This window comes from Podarcis cretensis, assembly GCF_951804945.1.
Source record: "Podarcis cretensis genome assembly, chromosome: 6".
Lineage (NCBI taxonomy): Eukaryota > Metazoa > Chordata > Lepidosauria > Squamata > Lacertidae > Podarcis > Podarcis cretensis.
In genome coordinates, this window is record NC_137175.1 from 41,942,508 (window position 1) to 41,958,992 (window position 16,485).

The 16,485-nt window shown below is 43.9% G+C and overlaps 1 protein-coding gene across 3 annotated transcripts in view; it reads left to right on the top strand.

The window, feature by feature from the left end:
• The first annotated feature begins 5,338 nt into the window (after nt 1–5,338).
• SLC41A1 (solute carrier family 41 member 1) overlaps nt 5,339–16,485 on the top strand; it is a 40,895-nt gene continuing 29,748 nt past the window's right edge. Inside the window, exons 1-2 of one of the 3 annotated variants that reach the window (XM_079979481.1) lie at nt 5,339–5,460; nt 7,479–8,826. In XM_079979481.1, coding sequence (XP_079835607.1) covers nt 8,440–8,826 — 387 coding nt within the window. In that variant the 5' untranslated portion in view covers nt 5,339–5,460; nt 7,479–8,439. Of the gene's footprint in view, nt 5,461–5,680; nt 5,700–7,478; nt 8,827–16,485 lie in introns of those variants that run through there. The other 2 variants (XM_079979482.1, XM_079979483.1) reach the window with 2 other exon arrangements.

The window sequence follows — 16,485 nt, forward strand, 5'->3', positions numbered from 1 at the left end:
AACTGTTCTTAACCTGAGGTACCACTTTAGCTAATGGGGCTTCCAGCTGCCACTGCAGCTGCCGCACAATTTCTGTTCTCATCCTGAAGCAAAGTTCTTAACCCGAGGTACTATTTCTGGGTTAGCGGAGTCTGTAACCTGAAGCATCTGTAATTTGAAGCGTCTTTAACCTGAGGTACCACTGTAGGGTAGTATTCAACTCCTAGGGGGGATTCATCAGCAGAAGCCCTTAGTAATGACTTCCACTTTCACAATGGAGCTTTCCCTTCTCTCCTACCCCCATGTCACTTCCCTGCCAAGAGGGGGGAATCCTTCCATCTGACAAACCAAAATCCTTCCCCGATAGAAAAATCAACTTAGAGCAACATTGAATTTCCCTCATCGTGTTTTTGTTTCTTTGCAAAACCTGGATTGTTGGGAGTAAATGAGTGCAGCTGTGGCGATTTATTGAGTAAAGCAGTCATGGGGGACCGTGTGGCTCCCCAGATGTTGCAGGACTACAATTCCCAACATCCCAGAGCACTGGCCATGCTGGCTGGAGCTGATGAGAACTGGGGTCCAACAGTCTCTGAAGGGCTATAGGTTTACCAACCCAAGACTAAGAGAACAGGCCACCAGTTCCCTTTCCATCTTAGGCAAGCTGCCATAATGGGTCATAGAAAATGGTGCCTGGCTCCGGATCAATCTCAGACTCTTGGTGCCTTGTGGGCCCCAGATCTAGGAAAGTGCAAAAAAGACTCATGGGAATACAGGCACAAATGGAGACCCAGCTGATGAAATGTCAAGATGAAAAGTTAAGCAGATATGCAAAGCAAGTATGTGTGAAGAGACGGTAAGGTCTTTGTGAATGTGGCCTTTGGGGACCTCTCCTGGCTTGACAGCTCCTCTGGTGTGGAGAAAGAGGTTATTGGAAGAAGGGGATAATTCTGAGGAAGAGAGAAACAATACCCTATTCCTTGGGGGACAAACAGGATATGCCTGTGAGGGTGTGGGCTCAATTTGATAATGAGAAATACAGGGGTGGGTTTGTTACGGGTGTATAGACTGCCTAGTGGTTTGCCTGCCTGGTGTGAAAGCAGCAGATGTCACACTTATCTAGATCTGGATAGGTTGACAGATAATGCTAGGGAGGAACTGGTGGCTACCAATGACATGGAGAACTGCAGAAGTGTGGTCCTAAAAGCAAAATTTAGATTGCAGAAAGCTAAAAGCCAGGATCTCCAAGACAACTGTCACTGAAATGCTACCTGTATCGTATGTAGGGCTAATTAGATAGGCAGAGCTGATTCATGGATGAAATGGTGATGTCAGAAGGAAGGGTTTCAATTTGGATGTCACTGGGGGATGCTTTGGGACACGCTAGGCTTGTAATTTCCTGATTAAGGGAATCAGCCCTGAGTGCTCACTAGAAGGACAGATCCCGAAGCTGAGGCACCAATACTTTGGCCACCTCTTGAGAAGAGAAGACTCCCTGGAAAAGACCCTGATGTTGGGAAAGATGGAGGGCACAAGGAGAAGGGGATGACAGAGGACGAGATGGTTGGATAGTGTTCTCAAAGCTACCAGCATAAGTTTGACCAAACTGCGGGAGGCAGTGGAAGACAGGAGAGCCTGGCGTGCTTTGGTCCATGGGGTCACGAAGAGTCAGACACGACTAAACAACAACAACAACAAGGCCTGTACAAAAAGGATTGAAGTAAATGGAACCAGAGTGATGGAGCTTAACATCGAAAAGCTGGCAAAGCAGCATTAAACTTAACCCTCAGAGAAAGCGGGCACATTTCTAATGATCAAAATGGATAGAGCTAGCCCATAGGCATATAGCTGGTCATGAAACCTAAGCAAAGAGGCCAAAGGGCTATAGACAGATAGATGTTTATATACTAATGCTTAGTAGCCTCCAAGCCAAGATGGGGATAGAGTGCTTGGTTTGAAGGATGCTATAGACACAATGGAAAAGTGATGTGGAATGGCAAGAACCAGTGGGATAGTAGTGCCAGTGTTGCACTGTGCATCAGATAGGGCAAAGGTGAATTTAAGTTTCTAAAAGTGTCAAGAAAGGGTGGGGAAAATTAGAGGATGTACCATTTGTAACCTGATTTGAAGCATGCTCACTTTGACATAAATTCCAACACTCAATAGGACTTCATAGCAAATGCAAGTTTTATATAATCAACAAAATTTATACATTGCTTCATTGTAAAAAGCGTCTAATCCATTTACAACAATATAAAATAAAACATTAAAATCAAATTAAAAAGCTAAACACGTTTTTCCCTCTGTCAATTAAAATCAACACTAGCTAAAAATAAAACACATGTAATTTCTATGTTTGGATATTGTCGTTGTTGTTTAGTCGTTTAGTCGCGTCCAACTCTTCATGACCCCATGGACCAGAGCATGCCAGGCACTCCTGTCTTCCACTGCTTCCCGCAGTTTGGTCAAACGCATAATGGTAGCTTCAAGAACACTGTCCAACCATTTCGTCCGCTGTTGTCCCCTTCTCCTTGTGCCCTCAATCTTTCCCAACATTAGGGTCTTTTCCAGGGAGTCTTCTCTTCTCATGAGGTGGCCAAAGTATTGGAGCCTCAGCTTCACGATCTTTCCTTCCAGTGAGCACTCAGGGCTGATTTCCTTAAGAATGGAGAGGTTTGATCTTCTTGCAGTCCATGGGACTCTCAAGAGTCTCCTCCAGCACCATAATTCAAAAGCATCAATTCTTCGGCGATCAGCCTTCTTTATGGTCCAGCTCTCACTTCCATACATCACTGCTGGGAAAACCATAGCTTTAACTATACAGACCTTTGTTGGCAAGGTGATGTCCCTGCTTTTTAAGCCTATCCCTATTTGCATAGGCTTGCCTAAACAAAAATGTTTTAAGCAGAGATGTCAGTCAGAAGGGAATTCCAAAGTGCTGCTACACTAAAAGATCATTTTCTTACAAATGCAGCTGTAACAGAGCCAGTTCTGCAGATCAAAGTGGCTGAGTGAGCACATTTGGGGTAAATCAATCCCACAAGTAAATTAGTCCCAAGGGTTTTATATACTAATACAACCATTACAAATCTCTAACCAGAGATGTTCAGAGATGTTATATGAGCACAGTGTCTCATTCTTGTCACAATCATGCTGTAGCATTCTGCATTAACAGCAGCTTCTGGACCAAGTGCAAAAGAAGCCCCAAACAGACTATATTGCAGTGAGCAAATTTCTGAAACTCAAAAATGTGGTTGGTTGTAAGGGGGTGGGAATCAGGTAGCATCCCCCCCCCACTTGGCATGACTATCGTGCCTATTAGACAACTTCCTGCTTATTTCACTCTACTTATTTCCTACTCACCACATATTTTCCCATTAGTCCCAAACTTTGAAAAGTCAAGCCCAAGCTCTAAATTCAACACAAAAACCGTTTTTTGGGGGGAGGGGTTGGGGTACTCTGCAGTGATGCATACTATATGATAAATGCAAATTTAAATAATTTTATCAGGTGATTTTGCGATTGCATCTAGTTTTGCTTACGCATTCAGTGCCAGATATTCTGAGTAAATATGCTTCCCTCTCTAAGCACACTGATTTCGGAGTAACCCTCATTGTACCGAATGGGCCTTTCTTCAAAGTAAGCATACGTAGAGGAAGGCTACATACCTCCTTGTAGTTGAGATATATGAGTCAGGGAAATTGGCTTTGCCAGAATCATAATATAAGGCCTTCACATTCATTTCCACTGGTAAGGAAACATAATCAAAACTAGCTCCATGTTGCAACATTGCTTTGTTGGTGTCTCAGAAGACCTTGAATGAAAGTAGCTGTGCAGAGAGGCAGTTTCAGTTGAGATAGAAAGGCATCACTTGCCTTCTAAATTTCACTTTTCCCCATTCTTGACAGCTTCTGAACGATCTCACATTTCTACTAAATAATAATACACCAAATTTCACCTGTTTTGTTTTTGTTTTAGCTTGAAAAGATGGTGCTAATTTATTTATCTACTAATTTTTGCAAACCAGGGATGGCTTTAAGAGTTAAGCCTTAGCTCATTGTGTTCAGTCCCAGAACTATTTCTAAAGCCTAGATGAAGCCTTTTGAACGGTATTCCTTTGAACATACAGTGTCCTCTGTCTTGCCACTGAGAGGCTCATAGGAAATGCCTATGTCTCTGCACCCCTTATTTACAGAGCAATACTACGCATGTTTAGGGAAGCTTTTAATGTTTGATAGATTATTGTATTTTAATATTCTGTTGGAAGCCGCCCAGAGTGGCTGGGGAAACCCAGCAAGATGGGCAGGGTATAAATAATAAATTATTATTATTATTATTATTATTACTCAGAAGTGTGTCCCACAGAGTGCAGTGAGTCTTACTTCCTATTAAGTGTGATTAGGGCTGCAGAAATCTAGTTGTGGTTTTCAACTGAGAACTAAATTAGATATGAAGCTGGATAACCACCATAAGGTTGTCCCACGCCTTTAAAAATATAATAAGAGCATAGCTGTCAACGTTTCCCTTTTCTTGCGAGGAATCCTATTCGGAATAAGGGAATTTTCTTTTAAAAAGAGAAACGTTGACAGCTATGAATAAGAGTCGACTGAAAAATAAATAGCCATCTACCGTATGACCCAGCCTAACCCCAGCCGCAGAATGAGATAGCAGAGTGGTAGAACAGACTGCACCAGTTCCAAGTGCAGAGAGATCGTGCCGATTTTTGGCGGCTCCCTTAAACAAGAGCCTCCCTGCAGCAGAAAACCACCATGTCAAGGATGCGGATATCTCTTTCCTAGGCTAGATTTCTGCTTGCAGGGAGCTTGCTCGCTGCGCTTACGACAGCAACGGAAAATGTTGCCGCCCACCAGCAGCCTGAGATGGTACAACCCATTCTACCACTTTCACTCCGCTGTCTGGAGAGAAAAAAAATAAATTCCAATATTGCTTAAGCGCCAGATAACATCCTGACTCGCTCGCAGCCCGCAGTCTGGGTTGAAGCCCCTCCGCCCGCCTCGGAGCAGCTGCCGCAACTAACTGCCCAGGAATGCCACGGCTTTTGCAGCGAGCACGTGATTGGCTCCCACCCTGCCAAGCCTGTAGCCTGCCTTGCCCACACAGCAAAGACTTCCCCCCTCCCGCCGAGTCCGCCTCCTTCCCTGCTGCGGTTGGCCGGCGCTGCTACCAATCCGTCGGGGCCGCTCGCACCTGTCATTCGCGTCGACGGCGGCGAGCCAATCGGCGTGTAGCGAGAGGGCGGGCGCCGCGCTCCCATTGGACGCCGCGGCTGTCAACTCCTCGAGCGAGGGGTGGGGGCTTACATGCAAGCTCCGCCTCCTACCTTGCTCTTCTGGCAAGCAGCGCTTTCTCCATCCCCAGTCCAATTGCAATGTAAGCAGTGGCAGCGAGAGGTGGCCGTCGGGGGGAGCAAGAGAAGGGGCTGGATCCCAGAAGAGGCAAGAAGCCGGGCTCAGGAGGCGGCAGGTAGGCTCCCCTCGCCCCTCTCGTGGGAGTGGATTCCTTGGGCTCAAGACCCCTTGGGCTCCTAAGGGAGGCTTTAAAGGGACAGGGCAAGGGGCTTGGCTTACGACGGAGCCACCTAGTCAGTCCTCTTCCTTGCAACGAGGACTTATGCTTTGGTGGGGGGACCGGCAAGGAAGAATAGCTTGTTTAGGATAATTGCTGTAGGATGGAGATAGCTAAGAAGCAGGGTCCCCATTAGGGTAGGTGGCTGCTCCCTCGTACCATTTTCTGGGCATCTGGTTTTTCTTTGGGGTGGGGAGTGTGTGTGTATATGGTTGAAGGGTACTTCCTGTACTTACTGTAAAGATAGTGGGGTTTTAATGCGGCTTTATGGTTCAAATCTGGTGTTCTGGCAAATAGCTTTGTTTCCCTTCATGGTAAGATGCTGGGGCGATGGAATAGATTGGTAGTATGGATTGGTGGGAAGAATAAAAAAACATAAATGTGCCTTATTAAATTATGGCTGGCTTGGACTTGACTTTCTGACTGAGCAGGCAGGGTCATGAGTGTAGAGTATTGGAGGATTGATCTAAGGATGTGGTGTATTAATAGAATGGATGAAGGTACAGCGTGTGAAGAGATACTCTGATTGTAACTTGCTGTCAGAAAGGGCTTGTGTCTGTGTGTGGATTATGAAACTAGATGGGTTACTCAGAACCCTAAATTGCATTGTAGGTGATGTGTGTCATGCGATTTCGTGGTAAATGAGCTGCTGCTGACTAACTCATATCTTAAACATCACTTCCTTTCCAAATTTATTCTAATACAAAAGTTTGGTTGCTTATCCAAGAATGAGTGTTTTGTATTATGCTTCCTTCACACGTGAGAATCTTCAAACTGTAACCGGGAGCTCCTTGATGCTCTCCTGCAATACACATTAGAAGAAATTCTAGATTTTAGGCAATGTGGCTGTCTGATGTCTCATGAGTAAAATTGTTTGGCACATACTTCAAAGGTTTAAACCTCTGTATTCAAAATTGCATTGGCTTCACAGTTACCCATGCAACACTGTCTGTCACTAATGTGACTGACCTTTGTGTTGCTAGCAACAACTGATGCATGGCCCTTAAATAATATTTTCTTTTGGTAACTGCTGTAGTGTGTTGAGATGGCTTGCTACACATGTGGCTCTACGTGTGAATACAATACATAGGTTGCTAATGCACCTTCCACCCTGTCCCAAGCCATATGTTAGCAATTGTTTGGGAAGAAAAGGAACTAGATGGTGGGATGTGTCTGGCTTTCTTTACCCTAAAGACACAGTGAAATTATATCTTTAAAGACTGACAAACTGGTAGGTTTGAGACTGCTTTATAATGCAAGGAGAATGGAACTTGGAACCTTGCTGCTCCACTCTGCTCCGCTCTGCTGCTTGCGTTCTTGTGAGCTAGCTGGTGAATTAAAGCATCCTGCACACAGCAGAGGGCAGTAGTGTACATACACATTCATGCCGCTGTTGTGGATTTTATGGGTTTCCTACTTGTTGCAAGTAGAAGCTGTCAGGTTTCTGGCTTTAGGACTCAGAAATGCCATGCGTGTCCATTCTGATTGAGGAATGGCCCTGATGGTACAGCATGCTTGCCTGACTCTGTTTCAAGGGTGTTCATTGATTGCAGTTGCATTGGCTCACCAGCAATGAACAATGGTGTTTGTCCTCTGCATGGAACACATCTGTGCGTTATGTCCTGTGACTGTCGGGTGTGAAAATCTCAGACGGAGTTTAATGTCGGAAGGGGAAATTGGATAGACATGGTGGTAACAGAGGAAACATAAGGGCCTCTTCCTTTGCAGCTGTTTTTATATTGATGTGTGTTTAGGGGGTTTTTTAATTTAAAAAAAACACACCGGCATATAGAAGAACAGTAAAGCTATTGATGTATACACTAATACATGGGAGGGAGGGACTTTATGAATGAAAGAGTTATGCTTTAGTTGCCTAAAAATTGTATCATGCATTTTCCACTCTTCTGTGTTTTAAGGTGAGAGCAGTGTGTTCCCTGAAGAGTCTATAGAAGAATTTTCCGTTGCTAGCATTGGACAAGCTCACAGCATAAGCCTGTCTGGGATCTTCATGTTGCTTTAAATAAGAGCCTTCATTGCCGCATGTTGTAAGGTGAGAGATTTCCTTTCTGAGAAAAAGGGTGGTCCCTTCTCACAGCTCACTGATAGCCGGGCTGTCTTGGGAAGAGTGTGAAGAGACAGTCGGAGAGGGTGAGAAGGCCAGCCTGGAGACCTGAACCAAGCCCTTCATAATTGGCTGGAATCTCATGAAATCAAGGCAACCCTGATCTTCATTCTGGAGAAGAGGAGGAAGAATTTTTCAAGCCTTTCAACTTTCTGGGTAGCAGGAACTGCCTAGGAAACTAAACTCGACACTTACTCTGTATTTTTGTTTGTTTTAAAGCTAGAATCCAAATTTATCTCAGACTGTTTTTAAAGACTCTAATCTACAAAGTGGTTTTGCTGAAAAATCTCTATTCTCCATCCACTTTAAAGAGCAGCTGAATTAGTTGTTGCATTAAGACCTGAGCTTGATATCAGGATTTGAGAAGCTGATGCTCTGGAAACTTACAAACCAAAGAAACTAACAATTGCAGGCACTTTACATTTTGCACTGAGTGTGCCCCAAAGACTCTTGCCTTGAGAGAGAACTCCAGAGAAGGTTGAAGCAGAGCGGATTTGATCTCACCAGAATCTACTGCAGTGTCTCTGCTGGCTCTGTGACTGGCGTCTCCCGTTCTGGATTGTGCTTGATGGGGGTTTTTGCTAGGGGAGCAGACCTTGCGGCTAAGGACAGAATTGTCGAACTGGAGGACTTGGAATATATATGTCGAAAGGCATATTGGCTTAACCCCCAAGCAAAAGACTTTTTCTCTGCTGGGTCCCTTCTGTAGTATACCAAGGGTTGAAGGCTGGAGACAGCCTGCATAATCTTGCAACATGACCTCCAAGCTGGAACAAAAGGAAGCTCATCACACCAATGGCGTGGTGCTACCCATTGTTGCTGGCCCTATAGACTGTCTCTCTAGTCCTGACCGAGAACATCTCGTTGAATCTTCCGAGTTTTTAGGGCCTGAAGAAGGAGGAGGTGTTGAGGTGGTAGTGATAGAATCCCGAGCCAATGCCAAAGGGGTGCGTGAGGAAGATGCCCTGCTAGAGAATGGCAGTCAAACTACAGAGAGTGATGATACCAGCACAGACCGCGGCCCAGAACCAGCCTCTCCTCTAAAAGAGACCTCCTTTTCCATTGGGCTGCAAGTCCTCTTTCCTTTCCTGCTGGCAGGGTTTGGGACAGTAGCAGCTGGTATGGTCCTGGACATTGTGCAGGTAAGACTAAAAGCCTTCAGCATGGAATGGGCTCAAAATTCTGTATCTGGACTTGTAACTTGCTTTATTGTTAGTGGCTTTTAAATCCCATGAGAGTGATTTGCTGCTCATTACTTTGGTGGGAGGCAGAGGTTTTCCATTAGAAACCACTATATATTTATTCCTCTCTTTTTTCAGGCTCATCTTCCTTAGATTGCACATGTGAGAGGTAGAATAAGCCTCCCTCTTCTGGAAGCAATTAAAGTTTAGGTGGTCAATAGCAGTGTCACCCACTCTTTCTCTTCCTGAATCTGAATGCCTTTTAATAACCCAAGACCCATCTTTTTCTTATAAATCTCAGCTTTAAAGGAACATAAACTCTAAAACCCAGCCTCTGAATTGAAAATAAACTTCTATTTCTTAGAGATGGAGTGTCAGGAATGTAAAGACATCTAGAGTTCTCCCAAAAGTTCAGACCCTAGAAAGTAAATACAGTAGTGCCAAGCCCAACACACACACCCAAAAATGTGAAGTGAACTTTTAAAAAATGCACTTTTGGTGTTGTTTACAGAACTGATTATCATATGTGTGCCTGAAGAGTTGCCAATCTGGGAAAAACTCAAAGAGCTGCAGTAAACGTTTTTAGCCAGGGGCCGAGACCTGTGATACCAATTGCTGGCAAATCCGATTGGCTGTTATCCAGTTAAAAGACTTGTTTAGCTGAGGGATGAAAATGTGTTCAGCTTTTGCATGTGGTCTGGCTTGGCCCAAATGCAGAATCTCCTTAATATTTTTCTAAATAAATATTAGAAATGTAAGGCACAGTGGAGATATCCAATAGATATCTCTTGAAACACTAGCTGTCATGTGGAGCTTGCCTCCTTGCTCTCAGATGACATTGCTGAGTTACTGGGATTACGGTGTCACGGGCCTCTATGCCTGCAGTGCAGCTATCTGGCAGGTCATGTTAATGTTAAAGGCCGAGGCTCTGTCTCAGTAGTCTTATCTGCCTCATTTATGCAAGCCAGGTAGCACTTTGGACAGAATCCGACCCTACAGTTTCAAATTGCGGCTGCCTCCTGAAGTGACCGGGTGACCTACTATAGCTTAACATTAAACATTCAGCTAAAAGAGCTTCTACTTAAGCACCTTGGTTTTAAACACTTCGTGAAATTTCAGTTTCATACCATTTCTGTGCTTTCAGGAGCTTAGAGGGAGTTGTCATCGCTAGAAATTGAAATAAGAAAGCCAGTGTGGTATAGCTGGACCTGGAAGAGCAGAGTTTAAATCCCCACTCAGCCAGGAAACTCACTGGTAAACTTGGACCAGTCACCTACCTCACTGGGTTGCTGTGAGGGGGAAAAATGAAGAGGGTTAGAGTTCTGTTAGAGTTGATGGAAAGATGGGATATTTTAAAAATTAACAGAGCATGGTGTAGCTTTGTAGCCAAATGTTCTTGCTCATGTTTTTGTGTGACAAATAAGAACTGCACCGGTCATTAAACCTAATGAGATTCATGGGGGGGGCGGTGTTAATGTTTTGTTTTATGTTGATAACTTAAAAGTCCTGCTGGAGCAGGCCAGAGGCCCATCTAGTTTAACATCCTTTCCTCACAGCGGCCACAAGCAGTCCAGAATGCATCAGCAGTTAACCCGCATGATTTTCAGCAGCTGATATTCATGAGCTTACTGCCTCTGACATTAGAGGGAGAGCAATAGCCATCATGGCTAGCTGCTGTTCTTTCTTATAATCATAGAACTGTAGCGTTGGAAGAGACCCTGAGGATCATCTCAACCAACCCCCTGCAATGCAGGAATATGCAGCTGTCCCATACAGGGATCGAACCTGCAACCTTGGTTATCAGCGCCACACTCTTTGTTGATAGCCTTTTATGTACTGCCTAAGTGTAGTTGGAGTGTACTTCTCAAGATGGGGCTGTGTAAATCTAAAACTCAGACCTGGTCATTATTATACAATATCCTGGGTGTTTGATTTCATTGGCAGCAGATGCAGTTTGGGTTGGGGAAGGGGCTCAGTGATGGCATAAATGCGCAAACTAATCAGGATTTCATTTTTTTCTCATGCAGCAGCAATATATACCTTCTAGTTTTTCAGTGTGTAGGGTGTTAGGCCTGTCTTTTACTATCTATATGATAACAACTTCACGTGATATGTTTTTATGCAAGTTTTCATGCTGCTTGGATCATCATGAAAATATAATTCATAAGTGAGTGTGTGCATGAAATTAATACCCTACCAGCCTGAGCTTGGAGGACTTCCAGATCCAGTTGATGGAATCTTTGGAAGAGTCCCAATACTAAGCCCAGATTGAGAAATCACATCCCTACCAAAGTGAATGTTAAAATTAATCCTAAGTCAATTTTGTTGGAATAGGTGCTAACTGATAAGATACAAGCTAGTGGGCATCTTACCTATTAGCAAGTCAGCATTGTACTAGTTACCTTTTCTTCCAGAGTGATTTCTTGGGGAGACGTGATTCATTCTTTTCCGGCGCTATGTAAGCTTCTCATTGGGAGTGGAGCAGTATATAGTGTGAAGTTGTCTTGCTCAGAAATAAGCATCTCTAAATGACTGTCATGCTTTAGAAGGTTGCATGCATCTGTGTAACATGGGAACTAGTACAATACCAATATTCCAGCCTTCCTGCTCACAATGGAATTATACAAAAGCAAAATCTAAAACCGTTGGACGATGTCCTAATAATTTTTTTTAAAAGAGACTAATCTGCTTATATTGGCCACCTTTCTTTGAAAGTCAAAGCTGTTAATACCTTCAGGCTTGGTTCATTCCCACTGGTATTTGGAAAGCACTCCCAGATTGTTCATAGCTCAGTGGGAAATCTGAACAACCACCAACTTTTTTTTGCAGAAATAAGTAGGTCTTGAAAGTTAACAGCAGGAGCCTGTTGGCATCTCCCTAAATGTCAGTGTTGTCAAGTCTTACTCATGGAATCAGTCAATGTAATTTGTTTTTCCTTTGGGTGGCTCTTTTCCTTTGTGGTCTTTTTGAGTCTCTTGGTTCCCCAGCAGTTTGACACCCACACTTTTATTTCTCACCCCCACCTGCAAAAACACATCTTCTTCTCTGGATCACTGAGATGCAGCTCTCTGGGGCTGGGTTGCCACCTCTTCCTTTGTTTTCATGAATCTTGAGTTGTGAAGACCTTTTTCTGGGTTAGGGATGAAATAGTTTGCTGTCTGTTGCCTTGCTTCCAGAATTGTTCCCTTGTTGTCGTTTAGTCGTGTCCGACTCTTTGTGACCCCATGGACCAGAGCATGCCTGCTGTGAGCAAATAGCTAACCCAGGAGTAGCCCCAGTCAGCATGGCCAACAGTGTGGGGTGATGGGAGTTGCTGTTGAACATCATTTGGAGGTTGGCTACCTTGTTCTTGGAGCAAGTTGTTCATTCTTTCTCTTTGAGGCTTTCAAGGAACAATTAGATAAGTCTATATCCTGGTGCAGCACTGTGTGCACTTGTTTCTTGAAGCCACAGTTCCCGGAGTTATGTCATGAAACTATTGTACGCACAATTGCCTAGGGGTGGATTGTCACTGGCAGAGCATAGCAGTTTGGACTCTTTGGAGCCAGTGAGCAACTGTCTTTCTGCAAGTGATCAATTTTCCCCTTGCCCTTTTTAAAGGCCTCCAGGCATGCCTTGATACTGAACAAAGGACTGGGCTGCTGAAGAGGTGAGGGGAAAGTGAGAATTAAAATGGATGCGTATTTATACTGCTTGCTTGATCTTCAGTCTTAACAAGGGAGGATAAGAATAGTCACTATTCTACAGTAAATTGGTACACAGTGAGACGTGAAGGTGCAGAGGGCCAGGTCTGAAGAATGGGGGTGAGTGTTTTGTCCCCATTTCCCATTTGCTTTTGTTTTGCTTTCACATTTCCTTGTCTGCTAGCAAATGGCACAATAGCCAAACAACTTTCCAAGGTAACAAGTGGCAGTTGTAAAGTGTCACATGAGCTGTCTATCAAATATACTCACTTTTCCCCACTTCCCCCCCATATTCCAATTTAACATACCTTTTATACAGAGGCCATGTACTGAGGCTTGTATGTGGAATTTGGGGCATGAGGTTTGAGCTAGCTGCTTTGATCCCTAAACAGGACCAACCTTTTACCATCTGGGATAGCTCAGTTGGTAGAGCATGAGACTTTTCATCTCAGGGTTGTGGGTTCTAGCCCCACATTGGACAAAAGATTCCTCCATTGCAGGGGGTTGAACGAGGTAATCCTTGGGGTCGCTTCCAACTCTACAATTCCAGTTTAGTTGATACCTATCATGCATGTGTAAAATGACCTTTTTCAAAAAAAAAAAAGATTGGACAGGGGAAAGTATCACTGGAAAGCTTATTAGGTTTGTATGGGAGAAGATGGTATTCTACATACTCAGGTCATTTAAAGATCACTTTGAATTGGACATAGAAGGCAGTGAAGATGTTTTAATGCTGGGGAATATGGTCATGGTGTTGTCTTGGTGAACAGTCTATCATATTCTGCACCTCTTTTTGATATTTTCCAAAGACACTCCTCACATAGTGTCTTAGAGCAGTTTAACCTAAATATAGTAGCGCATCAATAGTTGTCACCCATCCATCTGTCTCAGAAGAGATTCAGCTGGCATGCTCTTCATAACTGGTGAAAGGTATTGTGATCTCCAGGTGCCCTTGATAAATCCTTCAGCAATCTTGGATCCGAAAGCAACCCTCTAGTGAACCTGATCTTTGTGAGGGGGATGCAGGCTCATCCAGAACATGTCAGATACCAATTCCATAGTCTGGAGCTGTGTGCGATGACGGAAGGTGTTGAGGGTGCTGTCATCTGCTTATTCTACCATTTGGCAGCATGTTGGCGCTTGGAGGCTTCCACCCTGCCACGTTTGGAATAAATAAACACTGTCATTTGTTTATCAGATGTGCGATGCTAATGAAAGACTAAACATGCAAAGGCTTCAGGCGCAGCTGCTGTTCTTTTGAACCTGACCCTGTCCTCTTAAACTGCAAATGTGCCCTCTAATAATCCGAGTCAGGCGGCTCATTGCTTGCATTTAACATGGTTTCTCCTGGACAGCGAGGATTTCTACTGGAGGCGTCAAACTCATGTAGGGTTCTTCTTTTTCTTTTTTTGCTTCTGCCATTCATGGTGCCTTGATTAATATGAGATCAGCGTCTAATCTGTGCTTTGTTACATCCTTCTTCCCAACCTTATCATCCATCTGTGTCAGGCATTTTACAAGCAAACACCTGACACCACCACCCCCCCAAAAAAAAGCAGCTCAGGAAGATTACACTTCAAAATTAAAGCTTAAATAGCTTTCTTATCCCTTGCCCAAATATAAAGGTCTTGCATTGTTTCCAGAAAACACTCTTGCTAAAGCCTCTGGAAGAGGAATGGCATTCCAGAATCTGTGAGTTTCCACCAAGGATGCTTGTTTATATTAATTATCCACTCTCAGCACTCATACAGCCTGATCCTATGAATGGTTACTGACTCCTACTGAACTCCTCACTTGTTTGTGCAAAGGATTTCAGTGTTGGGGTGTTATTTGCCTGACTAACAGGGATGTTCTTCTGAGAAGCTTTCATAGTGCATTCCCATATTGATCCTGTGTTTGACAGTAGCCCATGACCAGTCATACAAAACTGCTTCTTTTATTTGCATCCCAACCTTCTTTCAAGGAGCTCAGAATGGTGAGCTTGGTGGGCCCACATGGTGTTTCCAAGCATATCCTTCCCCCTGACAAAACTCACCAGACTCTGACCTGCTTTGCAGATCTCCTTTCTCTGTGGCCTGGTCCCAGCTGTTTACATCAAGATTCTACTTATCTAATTGGCAAGGGCTACAAAGTTGAACTGCCATCCGATGACTGTAATTTTCTTCCTGCACTGCTTATAATGATTACTCATGGGAACTCGGCTGTAATAATGCATTGCCTGAAGCAGAATAAATGCCACTCGTTTTTCCTTTCTTCCCTCCTTCATCCAAATATCAGTGCTTAAGGACAGGAGTGAAACCTTCCATTCTTGGACTTCAAAAGGTGGCATTAGTATGCTAGAAGACAATTTGGAAGACAGCGTAGAACTTCATTTGATCTTTAGATACTGAAGTTGCCAGGTGCTGTTGCATCTTAGGGGGTGGAACTTAAACTTCTGTGAATGGAAAGTGCTGAGAGCCAACCTGTGACTATACTCTGGGTGATAGCAGGGTAGTGAGAAGGTATTTGACAAGTATGTATTGGAGAGCAGCAGTAGACCCATTCCCTTTCACAGCTAATATGACTGATGTGACACTACAGCCCTTTGAATTTCAGTTTGCTTTAACTTCCCAAGCAGATAGTTTCAGGGCAGGCAGCTGCAACATCGTAAGCCTCCCCTGGTGCTCCTACTGAGGGATTTTGTAGGTCCGGTCATTATATTAGAACCACACCTACTGCTCTGTTAGAGCCCCCACACCCAGTTTCTAACAAACCCTGGCTACAAATTGCGGTGAAGAAGAAGAGACCTTAACCACAGTTCTGGGTTCAAATGACTTTCCAAGCCAAACCTTGGGTCAGTATCTGTACTGTGCATAGGAACTAAAAGGGTAATCTCTAAATTTAGCAATCTCTAATTATATATATTTTCTCGGATCTGTGAAATGTGTTCTAAGAACACATTGCACCCTTGTGAAGCTTAGAGTTCCAGAGTTCTAACGGAAAAAGCTAAAGGCAAAGTTGTTCAGAAAGTGAATCTTTTGAAGCCTGCAGCTTTTAAGTGCTGCGTAGAAACCCATCTGGCGCAGGATATGCTTGGATGGGTAAGAGATTCTAGGCTAGCAGGGGAGATGCTTTCACAGTAATGGATGTGAGATAATTGCAAACTTTTTCATCTGGCTAGCAACATGAAAGTACCAGCAAAGCAAACTCTTTTTTTTCTTTTGGCTATGCGGGGATTTATACAGGATGCCTTGGACTCCCATTGCAATACAAGGGAAACATCTTGCATCTAATTTTTGGTTTTTGGGGGGCATTAATTGTGTTATCTATCATATGCCTGCTGGCTGAGATGTCTTCACACTGGAAATTTTAGGAGATCTCTTCCCCTTACATAAGAGGCTTAATGTTAGAGGCACCCTTTTTAGCGCTTTGATATCTCTTACTGAGAGACACTCTCTACTTGCAGCAATATTTACCCTCTGCAGGAGCCGGTAATATCCTGATCATGGTTCTAAATACGCCAGTAGGTTTGGCCTTGCGTGTATTAAAAGGGAGTTGGCGTAAGTGAAGGCTCTTGTTTCCCTTCCTTGGAAAGAGCTTCTTCTCCCTTAGGGAACATCCCTACTTGGATTGTATTCCCGCTGGATCCAGTTACAACTCCTAGCGGATCCTTTGCCTGCTCCAGCTTGAAGTGCAGGCACCAAGGAACCTGTCAGGAATATTAGAGAAAAATAACTTGATATTGTGATCCCAAAAGTCTCTGCTCCGATGCCTAATTCATCATTTTACTTAGTTTGACATGTTTTGAAAATGCTTCCTGCCTAAATTGCTTGTTCTTAAGCTTTGCTTCGTGGTTGAACTGTAGCCTATGAGCTGTGGAAAAATCGAGGGAGTGAAAATGAGTTACATTCAGTCTCATATTAAGTTTCATACAGCTAACTTTTTCTGCCTGGAAAGA